Consider the following 16568-nt stretch of genomic DNA (forward strand, 5'->3'; position numbering starts at 1 on the left):
CCCCAAGATGAAGATGGAGATCCCAAGCTGCCAGAAATGCACAGAAAAATCAAGTGTCATCTTTTTCTGCAGAGCTCCCATCCTCTGGTCTTGCCCTCACACCCTGCTCTACAGTCAGGGTATCCCAAGATACCTTAGGAGGTAGCATCAGCCATCAACCTGAGCACCAAGGCAGGACATGTAGAATTGCTCTAATTCAATTTATCCCCTGAATGAAATCACCTCTAGTTTCTAGGAGGGTCTTCAGAACTTCAAGTTCTGTTCTAGAGCAGAGAGAACAGTTTGGGTACAGCTGCAGTTCCCAGGAGAGTCCCCGCCTGTGTCCCCCACCCAGGTACCAAAGCAGGACACGCTTGACAGTTTTGTGTTTATTTCCAGAAAGTGATGAAGACAAAAGTAATATATCTGGACACCACTCTCTGTACAATAAATAGCCTCCCCTGTTCCCCAAAAAGAAAAATGTATCCTCACACACCATCCCCTGTTCCCTGGGCAAGACAGTGCTTCTTTTTTTAAAAAACAAAAAATTATTTTATTTATTTATTTTTGGCTGTCCTAGGTCTTCAATGCTGTGTGGAGCTTTTCTCTACTTGGAGGGCTACTCTCTAGCTGTGATACGTGGGTTTCTCATTGAGGAGGCGTCTTTTGTTGCAGAGCACAGGCTCTAGGGCTCGCTGGCTTCAGTAGTTGAGGCACATGGGCTCAGAAGTTGCAGCTCCCGGGCTCCAGAGCATAGGCTCAGTAGTCGTGGTGGACGGGCCTAGTTGCTCCATGGCATGTGGGATCTTCCTGGACCAGGGATTAAACCAGTGCCTTCCGCACCGGCAGGCAGCTTCTTCACCACTGAGTCACTTTGGGAAATCTCAACACTTTGCTTCTTGAGTCATGCAAAAGCCCCACGCCCTTGTCAGCCCCTTCCTCGGGACTCCACTATGTCTAAGAGGGTGGGGCCCAGGCCAGTTGTTCAAAGTCACTGGGGTCCTCTCCCTGGCCCTGGCTGGCTGACTTAGAAAATCCACATGTCTTTATTTCCAGATCAGGGATTAACACACACACAAATGAAAATGTTGACAGTTACTCTACAGAGGAAGAGATCTGAGTCTCCAGCCAGGCCATCCCACCTGACCCTGATCCCTCCACCCCAGCCTGCAGAAGAGAGGAAGCTCTTTTGTGTCCCAGACCTTCCGTGGTCCGTTTTATGTTCTCCAGCTGGGAGCCCACAGCTAGAAGCAGCACCAGGTATGTGACTGTAGTTGGGGCAGGGGAAGGGGCAGAGGACAGTCCCTGCAGGTTTCCCGGTGGGCCAGGAGACAGCAAGTGAACCTCAGAATCCTTCTTGGCCCCCCTCTTCCTCAACCAACTACAAAAGGAGACAGGACAGAAGAAGCTGGGGACGGCTCAGTCCTGAGTTTGTGGTACTGTTGGAGTCACCAACCTAACGACGCTCTTCCTGTTCCTTTCATGTCATCTGTTCAATTGGGAAAATAGTTATAAAACTGGCCTTCAGTTTCCTTATCGAAAGGAGAAGGGGCCCCCGCAGGGGAGGAGCTGTCACCGCTGGAAGGATAGGGGGACACACGCCTCCTCTTAGAGTCTCCTTCGCCCAGTCCTGTGTCGCTGGACTCTGGCCGGAGTGGGATGATCTCAGTCCACAGGGAGGGGGAGCCCTGCTCCTCTGGCCCCCGCCCCTCTGAGGCTCCAGGGCCAGGTTCCATGGGCAGAGTTCGCATGGAGCGGAACCAGTTGGCTGGGCCCACCTTGGGAGGGTACTGGGTGGCCACAGGCCAGCCCGCTGGAGCGCCTGGAGGCACCAGGACTTCTTGGCTTCGGTAGTAGGACATGGTGGGCCCGGGCGCGGAGGGCAGGAATGCAGGCTTCATGCTGACAGCGCGAAACTCGGCCTCATAGCTGTGGTCCCGGGGGGCTCCCAGCCAATAAGGCTGGGGAACGACATCCTTGGCCTGGCCGGGAAGGTCGTGGTAGAAACGGCCGGAGATGGGATACTGGTTGGGGAGGAGAGGAGAATAGGGGTCTCCCCCAAGCAGTTGACAGTTGGGTCCAGGCGGGGAGGGGACGCTGGCGTCAACAGATGTATACATGCTTTTAAAAAGAAAGAAACGAGGGCAAAAGACAGGGGTCATGAATAGAACTGGTCGGTTAGGAGCCTGCCTGCACCACGACCCTCCCCATACCTCCTTCCTGACCTGCCCGCTGCCCTTTGGCACCCGCTGCACACTTCCCCACTGCAGAGGCAGAGAGGGGACTGGGCACTTGTCTGGAGTCCCAGTTCCAGACAGACAAGGAAGGCCTCTGCCAACACGAGCTGAACCCAGGGGCACTTACGACTCAAAGTTCTCCCGGAATCCTTTGGCAAAAGGGTTATTATCAATTTTCAGCTGAGTAATCTAGAGAGAAGGGAAACAGAGTTATCTGAGTGACGAATCTCAGGCTGGGGAACTTCCAAATTCACTCCCAAGAAATCGAGGGGCTCTGTTCTCCCCTTCTTCCCACCCCACCCGCCCAGGCTCAGCCCACTCTCGCCCAGGCAGCCCTCACCTCGGCGTTCTGGTAGGCGGTCACGGCAATGAACTGGGTTTCTTGGAAAGTGAAGATGTGCGTGTTGCAGGCCGCCTCCGGCTCTCCATCGTTGACTTCGACAATGTGCAGCCGGGGCTGGTATTTATGGAGGGACTGAAGCACGATCATCTGAGAGGGGGTGAGACGGCTGTGAGCGTGGGGGGAGGGAGTGCAAAGGAGCCCTCCCCTCCCCCACCCCACCTATGGCCCACCCTACGGCCAAGCTACAAAGGACCCTGAAGTCATCGTGACCATTCTTCTGCCCTGCCAACATGTAACTTCTCCCAAGCCTCCAACCTCAGTCCTGAACCTCCTCAGGGCACCAAGGGCACTTTTAATAGGCTTGCTCAACTCAAAGAAACTCTGCATCCACTCCCTAGGACCACCAGTACTGACTCGATACCAACCCCCAGGCTGCGTTGGCCCACATTGACCTGAATGTGACCCCCATCTGCCTTGAGATTCAGCTTCCTCTCAAGGCGGGTGGAAAAGAACCAGGGTCCGAGAGGGAGAGAAGTCGCTCTTATAGAACAGAATCAGCCTGCAGGACCCACTGTCGCCTCAGGGACAGGGAAAGATGGGGGGCTGTCCCAAGGGGAGGCGTCCCACCTGGGTCACATTGTTGGAAGCCCCCTTGTTGTTCGTGAGCTTTAGTTTCCCGAATGACACCTCCTGGCGCATCCAGTGGGCTCCGGTATTGGGGGAATCTGGATGGACGTACAGGCGGTTCCCTGTGGACAGTTAATCTTTTTGGCATGCAGCCCTGGGATCAGGCCCCTGGTCATGTGAGGCTTCCTTTGCCTGTTCCGAGGGGCAAGGCAAGGAGGATGGAAGGGGAGGACAGACGGGGCAGGATGGGGGAGGTGTGGGCAGAGGGCCAAGCTGAGGACAGGATAGAGCAAAGTAGAAGAGATGACAAACAGAATGAAAGTGAGACGTGGGAGGGGAAGGGATGGAGTGGGGTGGAGTGGATGGGGTGGGGTGGAACTAGAGAATTAAATCCTAGGAGTCAGAGGTAGGGGGTTGGGGGAGGGGGTTCCTCTTGGATCCACCAGGGGGCGCACAGTCTTAGAGAAAAATCATGCCCCTGGTTCCCAAGGAGGCACGTACCTGGCATGCTGCCCTCAGCCTTTCCACACTGCACCCACTTGCCACTCTGATACCGCCAGTGGTGCTGGTCCACCAAGATCACGTCCACAAACATCCGGTAATGGCTGGTGGGCTCCAGCCCAGCCACAGAAAATGACAGGAATGGGAACATCCGCCTGGGGAGAACAGAGAGACCCACCAATATCATCAGCCCCCAGCCCCCCGGACAGCCGTTCCCTGGGCCAAGGCCGTCCATCAGTGGTGTGCTGGAGCCAGCTCCCATCCTCACCAGAGCCAGCTGGGGAAGTCCAGGAAGTCTGCCAGCCAGTTGTTAGACAGCAACAATTAAAAATTAAACCAGGACTTCCCTGGTGGTCCAGTGGTTAAGAATCCACCTGCCAATGCAGGGGACACGGTTCAATCCCTGGTCGGGGAAGATTCCACATGCCGTAGGGCAACTAAGCCCAAGAGCCACAACTACTAAGTCTTTTGAGTTCTAGAGCCTGTGCTCCACAACAAGAGAAGTCATTGCAATAAGAAGCTGCTTACCGAAATTAGAGAAGTCCCCGCTTGTGGCAACTAGAGAAAGCTCGTGCAGCAATGAAGACCCAGCACAACCAAAAATAAATATTAATAAAAATTAAATCATATAAACTACCATGAAATATATTACATCACAAGTCAAGGTAATAAATACTCAAAAAAATCACTTCTCGATATTTTTTACTACACTTCACTATTATCTCTGCTCTTGAGATTGTTTATCGGTATGGTGGAGATAAACTAGATAATATTTGCTGCCGCACGTCTCTTCCCAACTCCAAGTTCAGTGACAACATGTGGGCAGCTTGCAAGCAGCCATTATAAGGGTATTTACCATGGAAATCAGCAAACACTACGAAGCAGGGCTTTTAAAATTTTTTTTCTTTTTGAGCGTCAGTTGCTAACATTAGCTGCACACCTGTCTCTAGCCTTAGTTTGCTCCCTGGAGGGGAGCAAAGCCACAAGCCAGCCCCAACACAGGCTGTTCCTAGTAGGTCTTCATCTCTGAGTTCCCCGAACCCTGGTCTGGCCTCAGTCTGTCATCCATCCTCTCGCTGCGGCTCTCATGGTGCTAACACACACCCAGCCTCAGAGCGGTCATCCGCAGGCTTTCCCTGCCCCGTCCTCCTGGGCCTGACTTCTGCAGTGCCACCTGCTCCCGGCCTGGGTCTTCAGAGAAGTAGCTGAAGTCCTAGCCAGAGCTTTCCATCCACCTGGAAGAGGGACTCTATTGAGCACAGTTCTCGTGATCAAAGTCCTGGTTCCCAGGAAAAGTGGAGGAAGTTGGATTTGGGATGTTGTGCTATTGTGCTGAGTAACAGATTCAGAGGAATAAGCACTGCCATTCCACAACCATCTCCATCCCCTCCACCATCACCACCCCAGCACCAACATCACTACAACCAGCACCTCCACCACCATCATTACAACCAATATCTCCACTATCAGTATCACTGTTACTACAACCAACACCTCCACCATCACCAGCATCACTACAAGGAACACCTCAGTGAGCACAACTCCCATCACCACCATCACTACAACCAGCACCTCTACCATCACCACTGCCTCTCCGGCTTAGCCTCTCTTTCGACTCAAGCAGGAAGAGCAGACTTTTTAAGATGGCAGAGTCAAATCCTCATCAGAATTGCTTTTCATTCCCACATACACTTCTCTCCTCCTCCTACAAGAAGCCTTGCAGGGTGGGAAGAAAGGTCCTGGTCCATGAGTCAGGAAAGGGGATTTAGAGTTCCAGGGGCCAAAGAGCACTTTCGGGTGGATCCCAGTCTACAGTCCATGGGATCGCAAAGAACTGGACACAGCTGAGCATACGCGTGCACACACACACAGTCCCCAGAGGGTCCTAGAGCAACATCCCTAATAACCTTGGAAAGATCTCCCAGGAGAGTACTGTCACATTCTGCCTTCCCCAGACTCTCCTGGGCTGAGAAAAAGAAACTTACTCAATAAGTTAATTTATTAAAAGTTAATAAAGATAAGTTAATTCCTAAACCAAACCTCACTTTCTTCACCCATAAACGGAGATAACAATTCCTGTCCATTTTTCCTCTCAGAGCTGTTACGAAGTTTGAAAGACGTGCAACTCAGCTCACTGTCTACCCTATCCCACCCTCATCCCACCTTCTCCCAGGCCTAGACTGGTCAAAACCCTCTGGCCTGGCTGAAGAACCCCAAGCAAGAGTCCAGAGTTCTGGTTTGAGGCCTTGGGTCCCAGGAGCTTAGCGTGCCAGTCAACTGGAGAAATCAAAGTTAGGGATGAGGCTTTGAGCATTCGAGAGTGAGAGAATATTTTCAACCCATTGATACCACTAACTCATTTTGCAACAGTGGTCAGGTCATTCATGCTTCCTATATTGTACCCAGTTCCTGTCCAGACATGTAGTAATAAAGAGAGAGAAGGGAACTTATTCATTGTGCCTCTACATATGCAGTAGCCAGTTCACTGAAAAAGTCCTCTGAGGTACAAAATGTTCTTTTCCAATTTTATATCCGAAGAAAATGAGGCTCAGAGAAGTTTGGTGATGGCTTCTTGGTGGAATCCCGGAGCTGGAGTCTCCTGATGGCAGGGGACATGCTATAGTCTCCACCGCCCCCTCCTGCTTCTTACTAGTAGAAGGAAAAGCAGGAGACACAAGAAGACCGGGGTGGGGTAGGGGAGAGGGAGAGGAGAAGGGAGGTCTCAACTTCACCCTAAAAATCTAGACTCACCACCAGCTGGGATCCCAAAATAGCCCTTGATTTACATGGCATTTTGCTGGGAAGGAAAAGGGAGTCTGGTGCCAATCTGAGCCCCTAGAAAAGACAGCTCACCACTCCTTAAGGACCATCCACCTCGAAATGATTCGCAGAGTCATTGTACCCCTTCCCCATCCTGAACACTTCCGACAATGCTCCAATTAGCGGTGATTAGGCACAAATTTAAAGATGGTTTTTATCAGTCTGGGCTTCCCTGGTGGCTCAGACGGTAAAGAATCTGCCTGCAATGCAAGAGTCCTGGGTTCAATCCCTGGCTCGAGAAGATTCTCTGGAGGAGGAAACGGCAACCCACTCCAGTGTTCTTGCCTGGAAAACCCCATAAACAAAGGAGCCTGATGGGCCAGAGTTTGTGGGGCTGCAAAGAGTCGGACATGACTGAATGACTAACACTTTTATCAGGCATGTTCGCAAAATGTTTCAAAATTGATAATACCTAATTGCTATTGAGCCTGCAGGATAATTGGTCCTTTCTTCCACTATCTGTGGGGGTGTAAATTGAAACCACTTTTGAGGAGAGGTGTGGGTTTTTTTTGGCCATGCTTCACGGGGGAGTGTGGGATTTTCCCCAACCAGGGATCAAACCCCCATGATCCCTGCAGTGGAAGTGCAGAGTCTTAACTACTGGACCGCCAGGGAAGTCTGAGGAGCGTGCTCGGCAATGTCTTTATGGATCCAAATGCAAAACGCACCTAAGCATCAAGGGAGTGCCTGCTCGAACTAACCTCGGATCCACTGAATAGAAATCAGACGGCCACCAGCAAACAGGGAAAGAGAAAAAGCAAAGCCATCTTCACCGATCCCATGAGAAATGAAGCCCATCAGCCCAAATTAAAGCAGGCTTAAAGCTAAAAATATTTTTTAAAGATCTAAAAAGTTCTTGGAGTTGGAATGTAGAGAAGAGAAAACCAACAGGGCTGAGGCCTGCGATCGAGGATAATGCGGGACTGAAATTGTTTTACCAAGCCCTAACCTCGCACATACATACACAAATGCAAATAGAGCTGCTTAACAACAGAGTTATCTTAATTATAATAATCAACTAATCACACCCAGAAAAGTGGGGATTGCCAGCAATTACTGCACACCCACACACCCACACACGGAGACAGCCGCCTCGTTCTTCCTCTGCTGAGAATGTCTACCATTGACTATCAGACAAGCTGCCTCCCAGAAACAACACGAGGCCCAGCAACATGAGTGCGCTTAACGGACCACAGACACACAAACTTGAACTCCAAACCCTCCAGTTGGCCAGTCCATCTTCCTATCCTCCATTTCCCCTCCCGGTCCCATCTGAGCCACCTGGATCAGTCTCTGGACCCCAGAACCACCTCCTGCCCCGCTCCCCATCCCATTCCTGCCACGGAGGAGAACATGACTGTGTCCTGTCCACACTGCGAGGTGGGTCTAGGGTGGGTAGGAGAGGAAGAATCTGGGAGGGAGTGAGTCAGCCCCAAGGCGAAAGGCTACGGGGCTGTGGGTGGGCCTGCTGGAAGGATTTTTCAAAAAGGAAGAAAGTCGTGGGTGATGTGGTGGTGACTGACGGATCACTGGAAACCATGGAGGGACAGACCAGTCTGCCCTGGTCTGAAAGGGGGCAGAAAGGGAGCTGTTCTCTGAGCCCGTCTTACATTTCAGAAGCCAGTAGCAGAAGGAAATGGCCGCCGACTTCCCAGATCACTGGAGCCTAAGTTCACAGACCCGGGTGCCAAACTGGGAGCGCTGTGTCCTCTGTCTCCTCCACCCCACCCTGAGGCCTGATCCAAGAGGAGGCATCAAGGGAAATGGTGAGAGGCCACTGTCCCCTTCCAACAGCTCCAACCAACGAAGTGTCCGAAGCAGTCCTTCAGGACGATTTGAAAGCATAAGGATTGTAAAACTGGAGAGTGCGTGAGCATACAAAACAATCAGGGAAATTTGATGATATTTAAGGATTTCTTTTCAGGTTTGCTAATGGTATTGCATTTATTTTAAAAAACCCATTTTTAGAGGTGCACAGAGAACTACTTAAGGATGAAGTAATACAGTATCTAGAATTTACTTACTAATTACGCTATCACTAACATAGTTTCAGACCAGAGGTATGGCCGTTAACACAACAAAGGAAAAGTAGAAACAGGATTGGACTAGTATCGACAGCTAGGTAATGGGTAGATGGAGATCTGTTACGTGTTTCTCTTCACTTTTGTATATATTGGAATTTTTCATAATAAAGGAAATTAAGTGTGTGGGTTTAAATAAAAGAGAGACAATGAGGCACTTCCCTGGTGATTCAGTAGTTAAGACTCCAGGCTGCCTAGGCAAGGGCTCAGGTTCAAACCCTACTTAGGGAACTAAAATCCCACATGCTATGCAGGAGTGCAGGGTGGCCAAAAGACGGAAAATTAAAATAAAATAAAAAAATAAAAGAGAGACAACACAACTGTCAAGAGAGGATTATTCAGCAGGAACGTAAAGGAAAAATGAGGCTGTAGATGTAAGGGAGACAGCCACTACAGCAATATGTACTGCACTGTACCCTAAGACCCACAGCCAGTCCTGCACCCCCAGATCCCTGAAGTTCTGCCGAAGCTCTGTCCACCTCAGCCCTCAAGACTGGAGGAGCGGGGACCTGGCCGCAAGTCTGTGGGGAGACCCCAGCAGGCCCCGGGGTGAGAAGGCTTCCTGACCACTCAACAGAGTGGAGGCTTGAGTTCGGGTCTGCCGTGTGACCAAGTGCAAGCCATCAGCCCCCCGGGCCTCAGCGCACTCAGCTGCAAACGGGGAGGCTGCTTGGCCTACCTAGCGTAGTGAAATAATGGAAGTGAAAGCACTATGAATGCATCAAGGCCTTCGGACAGTATGGGTGGCTGTTTTTACTCCTGGTCTTGGGGGAGCAGAGAAAGAAACCCAGGCACATACCATCTGGGAGCTGGTGCCAGTTCTGCCAGCGATGGATGTGCTGTGTGACCTCGGAAAAGTCTCTTACTGTCTCTGGGTCCATTTCCCTGTCTGTCCAGGAAGAAGACGTAACAGGATCTTCTGGGTTCCCTCCAATTTAGACATGACAGCCTAGAAGCCTGGGCTGTGCCTAGGGTCACCCAGAAGGGGACTAGGGTTGGGGGAGCAGAGAGGAATTATCAGATGGCCTAGAAGATGAAGGCCAGGCCATAAAAGAAAATGCCGTCTTTCCTGGGTTCATCCCCGAGAAAGAACAGTTCAGCAACTTGAAGCCAATTGTGATTGGTGGACAGGTCCCTCAGTCCCAAGCCATCTCATAGAAATCATTCATCAGGAAGGAAAAATGTTCCAGCAATGCCCAGATATTCAGTCTACCCTGAGGGATCTAGTTCCATGGCTCAGGCCCCCTTGAGCCCAGCGCATGCAGGGTAGGGTTTGGGGCCAAGGGTGCTGCTTGAATGAATGTCAACCCTCTGGCCCAGCATGGCCTCTCCCCTCTCCCTTCCCGAGCCCCACACTTCCTATCTGCTCTTCAACACCTCTCGGGTCCACTGATGACACAGCTGCCTCCACACAGAGGCCCTCGCTAGTTCTCTGCCCACACAGACCCCTCCCCGGGGAAGGGTGCGTGCACACTCTCACCCACCAGACACAGTCAGGGCCCACTCAGAGTGGAGTTTGCTACTCAAATAACACACAAGCTGCAAGTTTCTCTTTCTTTCCCCACGTAGGAGACTCTCCGGAAGCAGCACCCTTGGCCCCAAAACCCTACCCTGTACGCACTGGGCTCAGGAGAGCCTGAGCCACGGAACCAGGGGTTCCCCAGGGTGAACTGAACGTCTGGGTCAGGGTGGGGCAGGCTTTCGGGGACAGGCCTTGAAGGGTGCAGAGACTGGGACTGGCTGCCAGCTGGGACCCTTGAGGTAGCTTCACCTGCTCAGGCCCATGGACATCTGTGCCCTCAGGCAGGGACCGTGTCTGGAAGGAATCTATGCCCTCTCCCACAGTCCCACCTCCCTCCCACCACCACACGCACACACCAGACATATGATCTCAAAGTACTACCGGAAAGGAAACTTGGCGACTAGGTCTCCATGTCACCAAATCCCAGTTTTACACGTCTCCCTCCCCCAGAGCTGACCTGTATACAACAGCAGCAAGGGCACTGGGAGAGGTGGGCAAAGAGGGCCCCTGAGAGGAGGGCTGGTTTGCTGTCCGCTCCACTGCAAGATTCTGCCCTCCCCTGGGTTTCCCAGCACATAGGGGCGAAGAGGTGCCCTGCTCTGTCAGACCCACAGCACACCCTCCCCCTGCACCCTGGGCGTCCCCCACTCAGGCAGAGAGCGGCACCCCAGTGCCTGGGGAAACCATAGGCACCCTCGCCCTAAACCCCGACCATGGCTCCCTGTGTCTCTCGCCTCCGTCACTCATGGGTTTCGGGTTGCGCCTGTCGATGCAATGTCCTGAGAGTAAACAACCCCCAGATTGTCCCCACCTCAACTCCCTCCTTCCCCTCAAGGCCTGAGCCAAAGCTGTGAGGGACACGGAGACACTAGCAGTCTAGAAAGAAAAAAAAAGGAGCGCGTCTCGGTCAGGGCAGGTCAGGGACGAAGGGGCTCCCGTCGCTCGGCGCTCCGGCGCGCGCCTCACTCACCGTCCCTGCTTGGTGATGATCATCTCCGTCTGGTGCTGATTAAACTTGGACCACAACAGGTGGTTGTTGAGCGCAACTCTCAGCTTCCCGGACACCTCCAGCCCCGCCGGCAGTGCATAGTCCTCGCGCGGCGCCGGGTAGAGTGTGGCGCGCGGGTCCGGAGCCGAGTAGGCGTCCCCCGACTGGTAGCCCTCGGCGCCCGGCGTCGGCGGGAAGGGCTCGCTCGCCCCGGGGAAGCCGGCGGCCTGGGGCCGGGGCGGGTAGGCGTAGGCTCCGAGGAAGCGGCCTGGCGGGGAGGGCACCAGGGCGCCCCCGGCGTAGGGCGCCCCCAGGCCGGCACCCCCGCGACGGTCGGTGGCGTCCTGCGCGCCCGGCTCCGGGTAGAAGTAGCGGTTCTGCGGGTCGGCGCCTGGCGCCCGGCCCTCGTCGTTCGCCGGCATCGGCTCGGTGCCCGTTAGCATGTCTCCGCAGCCGAGCTCCACGATGCCCATCCGGGGCGGGCTGGCACCTTCCCGCGGGCTGTGGAGGACCGGCCCCACTCCGCGCGGGGGCGGGCGCGGGGGTCGGCTGGGCAGAGGTGGGCGGGGGCGGGGCCGGGGCCCTGGGGCCGGGGGGAGGGGCGGGGCCCCACCGGAGCCCGGGCTCGGACGCCTGGGTCCTGCGCCCGCGTTTGGCGGGCGCGCGGCAGCTCCCGGGCTCCCTCTCCAGCGGGCCGCTGTCACTAGCGTCGCGGCGCCTTTGCTGCGGCTTTATGAAGCTCTCTCGGCCACCCCCCCACCCCGCCACCTCGGCCCCGCCCCGCCTCACCCCGCCCCTCCTGGCTAATAACTCGGCAAATTCTACGCGGTTGGTGAGGACTTATAGGGCCCCCACAGTGCAGAGCAGCGAGTCTCCGGTGCGCCTTGTAGTTCACGCTCAAAGACTTTATGCCCTATGGAAGAGTCAACCCCTCCACGTGAAACGCCAGACTGTTTCTCTCCTCTGGACCCTCGTGGAAATTCCACCCATCCTTGAAGCTTCAGCTCAAAGGCCCCCTCCTACGGGAAGCCTTCGGTGATGACCCCGATGGGCTTACTCGCAGGCTCCAAGCCGCTTTGCCCATGGCCATGTGACAGATGTTCACTGATGCTCACTGTGTGCCCAGGCTCCGAGCTGAGTGGCTTTGTGTGAAGTGTTGCCCTCTTCCTCTTTGCCAGAGGCCCAAGCAGGCTGTGTTCCGTGCATCTGTTCCTTCAGCCCTAGGGCAGACGTGGGACCTGGTGGGCAGCAAGAAGAGTTCCATCAAGCGAACTGCATAGCAGAGGCTGAGGGTTTGCACGTGGGCGTGTCAGCCATGGGCACTGGAAGCAGCACTGGACTGCCAGTGCTCAGAGTCCCAGGACTGGCTCTGACCATCACTCAGGTATATGAGACCTGGGCAAGTCACTTTCTTTGCCTGAAAGTCAGCCTCAAGTCCCCCAGGCTAGAGAAAACAAACTGATGCACTTTTTTAGAGGGCCTGTGAGCCTTACATGAGAGAGGACACCTGGGTGGCACTTTTCAGTCTATTATTATACCTGGTTGGAAAAGCAGCTTTGAACAGACCCAGAGTGGGCCGACAGGAAGGAAACCCACCACATGTTCTGAAGGGCTGCCTTGGTGGTAGGACTCTGGGGGCTTATCTTTCTCTGTTTTCTTTTTCTGTTGACTAATGTAGTTATATTCCTTTTATGATGATTGTTTTCCCCCGATTGAAAATATCTTCATTGGGAGTTTTCCTGTGAAAAAAGATAAAACACACTCATATAGAAAATTTAAGCAGTATAAAGAAGTAAAAAATAGGACTGCATAAATCACACCAAATGCCACCCCCCAGAGGCAAATAGGATTACAATTTTGCTGAACACCCCAGACATCATTCCTTGCACACCCCTTCTTGGTCTGTCTTTTGCACATGCACACACGCATACCATACATACATATATACACATAATGTTTTTTCACTCAACAAGGTGTGATGGAATTTTTCACATGTCAATATATGAAGATTTACATTTGTAAGAGTGTTTTGAAAAATACCTTAACATTTTTATCATGTTAAAGGTTAACCTCTTCTCTCTCCCCTTCCCCCCGCCCCCGCCCCTCCCCAGCCTGCCTCAGTTCTCCCCCTGGGAGCTGGCCCCATCTCTGCATCCCTGTCCCAACTCAACAGGGCTTCACCCTCAGGGGCCCATGGGGACTCTCTGCTCCCAACTAGAGCTGAACCAAGAGGCAGGTTGGCAGGTGAAGGCAAAGCTGGGGACCCCAGGAGGCGGGCATGACCCAGGGAGGGGGGGAGGAAAGAACATAAGCACATCCTCTGAGCATGGAGGCCAGCACACCACAGCACCAGAACCCAGGATTGGCCTCCTCCTGGCCCTTTACCCACCTTCTCCGTCCTTCCCGAAGGGGGAAGTTTCTGCCTGCTGGTCCATGTGGGCTGCATTGCTTGAAAGAGAAGGTGATCTTGAGACCCTTGGCTACTTTTGGGGAAACATGAAAGATTTTAGTAAGTCTACCTTGAATGACTGGTTTCCCCAGGAGACATGAGGCTGTTGAACACTGACACCTCTTCTGGGAGACATTCTCGCTAAGTGCTTGGCTGTGGAGGGCCAAGTGGGGCCCTGTTCCTCCCTGTCTCTCCCCCTCCTCCTCTCCATGCTCATCCTCGGGTCAAGTGATCCTTCCCCTACCCCTGAACAGAAGAACCTAAGCCCCTGCCCAGCTTTGGGGTCAGGAGGGATTATGAATTTCAGAATCAGGTGGACCTGGGGACATGTCCCTGGAGGAAGAGGGTGGCGGGAGGCAGTCTTTGTGTAACCTGATGAACTGTTAGAGGGTCTCACAGCCCAGCTCATCAACCCCAGGTTCCTCACTCACTCCCTCCAATTCCTTCCACCCAAAAAAGAAAGTGCCTGTGAAAAGCGGGGGCTGAGTAGCCCCGGTGTCACCACTGCCAGGCCCGCCTCTCTGCCAGCTCGAGTGAGAAGAAGAACTCTGGCAGTGACACCTCCTCCTCCCCTTGCCACCTCATCCTCTTCCCAGGCCCCAGGACTGGAGAGGTGGGGGAGGTGGGGCAGGATACAGGGCCCCCTGGGATCCGCTCACTTCCATCGCTGCTCATCCCAGCCCCTCTCTCATGGATCTACCCATTGATCATCCAGAAGGTTGGTCTGGGTGGGGCAGGAGCAAAGAACAGGGTATGCCTCCAGGATGGGAGAGACACTGTCTCCAACAAACATCAAACGTCACAAGACAGGCTGGATGGGAAATGTGGGAAAATGAACAACCTACCAAATTCTCACACCCCATTTGTGGCAGAGCCAGGGCTGGAACCCCCATCTCTTGACTCCTGATCCAGTGCTCTTCCCACAAGAGTGTTGCCTTCCCATTTTGAGGGAGAACAACTGTAATAAATGAAAAGTCATATGATCACATCAGAAAAGGTTTGGAAAACAGAAAAGTAAATTGCCCCATAGCCCACCAATCTGGACAGCGGTTTTCTTCACCCTGTTCTGCCTATATTCAAGGCTTCTTTTCAAGCCATTTCCTATCAAGACTCAAAAAGGAGCTTGGCTCCTCTGATGCCACACAGCACCTGCCATGACTGTGCATCACAGGTGGTGCCTGGAAGCTTTACAATGTGAATTCCTCAGACCTCCCTCTGGAGATTCTGATTCCCAGGTCTGTGGCTGGTTCTCCAGTATCTGTCCAGGTGATGCTGGGCCCCGCCCCCCCCCCGGCCGGAGTCCATGCATCCCACTCTCAGGCCCACTCCCGTTTTGCCATTCTACCTCCAAATCATGTCCCAACTTGAGAAAGCCTGTGCCCTGACCCTGCTTGTTGTGCGCCCCTTGGCACCTGGAAGACTGTGTGATGGTTGAGGATGGCCGCTCCAGGCACTGACTATATTTTTTTATTGAAGTGCCAGGACCAGGCAGTTCCTCACCCCAGAATCTAACTGTCACCTGTGTTCTCTCCTTACAATGTGTGGATGCTTGGCACTCCCAGGACCTGGAAGGCTCTTGAATGGGCTCATGCTGCATGGTGCCAGGGTAGGGTGCTGAACGGCCCACGGGGCAGTCACAGGGGGTGGCTGTTGGCAGAGACCTCGCATGTGAGGACTCTAGGATCCAGGATTTCTGCCTCCACCCTGCTGGGCATAACCTGAGAGGCTGTGAGAAGGTAGATGAGTGAAGCGGGGAGGACGGCATGCTGGAGAAGAAGCAGGGCAAGAAAAGGAGAGAGCACAGGGGGAGGGGGCTGGGCTGGGTTTCTGAAAGATTCAGAGATGGAGAGGGACAGGGGCCACAAAGTCAGAAACCCAGAGCGTGACTCAATGGGCAAGTCTCAGGCCAGGAGAGGGAGATCTGAAAAGAAGACAGAGGAGATGGGCCAGGGAGAGGGAGGTTTGCAGGCAGAGATACTTGTGGCAACAGAAATGATGTAACTGGCTTAGAACCCCAATTCCAAGTGGCTGTGTGGTCTGTTCAAGTATCTTCACCTCCCTGGCTTCCTCATCAGTAAATGGAGCTAAAAAACTTTCTGTCAGGATGACCAGGTCTCAAGAGAGGTGTGAGGCAGTGTGAAGGCCATGGGGTTCTGCCCCGAGGCAAGAGCAGAGCAGAGGCACTCTCTCTCTCTCTCTCTTTAGTCGCTAAGTCATGTCCGACTCTTGCGACCCCATGGACTGTAGCCTGCCAGGCTCCTCTGTCCATGAGCAGAGGCACAGGCTGTGCTAAAGTGCCTCCTCCCCTTCTCCTCCAAGCTGCCCGCAGTTCCCTTCCCTCCCTCTGGCATCCACTGGTTCCCCACAAAAGGCCCTTCAAATCCAGACCTCAGTCTCCACTAGGGTCCTGGGCCCAAAAAGAACCAAGATCCCATCCCAGGAAGGACAGTCTTCCCCTCCAGAGACCCATACACCATTCCCTGGAGACCGGGACAGGCCAGACCCCAGGGACTCGGGGGTCACAGAGATAAAGTAGGCTCAGCCTCTGCCTCCAAAGAACTCCTAGCGAGGTGACCTTGGGATCAAAGTTCTCGAGCCCCTCAGTGCATTTGCCCTTCAGATGCAAGCTTGAAACATGCCAGCCTGTGCACATACAATGGACTGCACCCATGTGTGAGCAAGCACATGCAATGCACACACACACAAACACACAGCAACGCTAGACAAATCCCTGCAGCCTCACCCCCTTCGCGTGTCCCACATGCAGCCTCCCTGAGCTCCTTGGGCGTCTGCTCTGCTCACCCCCAACCCGCTCTGAACCTCCTCCCGCTCTGGGCCCAGACTGCCAGTCCTTCAGATAGCATGGCCGGAACCATCGGATTAACAGCCAGGGAGGGCAGAAGGCGAGTGACAAGCACCTGTAGAAGCCCTTCCCCGTGACAGCTGCGGGAGTTCCGAGTCCCCAGCACCCAGCACCAGGTGATCAGTGTGGGCTCAACACCGATCAAGGTCAAGGGGCCC

The 16568-nt window shown here is 53.9% G+C and overlaps 1 protein-coding gene across 1 annotated transcript; it reads right to left on the minus strand.

The window, feature by feature from the left end:
- Positions 1–353: 353 nt before the first annotated feature.
- TBX21 (T-box transcription factor 21) lies at positions 354–11633 on the minus strand. Its single transcript, XM_061143855.1, has 6 exons — positions 11081–11633; positions 3688–3842; positions 3187–3308; positions 2557–2706; positions 2344–2405; positions 354–2100 (listed from the first exon to the last, which is right to left on the minus strand). The coding sequence occupies exons 1-6, from the start codon at positions 11569–11571 to the stop codon at positions 1473–1475; spliced, it is 1608 nt and encodes a 535-aa protein (XP_060999838.1). The 5' UTR covers positions 11572–11633; the 3' UTR covers positions 354–1472.
- Between the last annotated feature and the right edge of the window lie 4935 nt (positions 11634–16568).

The sequence above is a fragment of the Dama dama genome, chromosome 5 (genome assembly GCF_033118175.1).
Source record: "Dama dama isolate Ldn47 chromosome 5, ASM3311817v1, whole genome shotgun sequence".
Classification (NCBI taxonomy): Eukaryota; Metazoa; Chordata; class Mammalia; order Artiodactyla; family Cervidae; genus Dama; species Dama dama.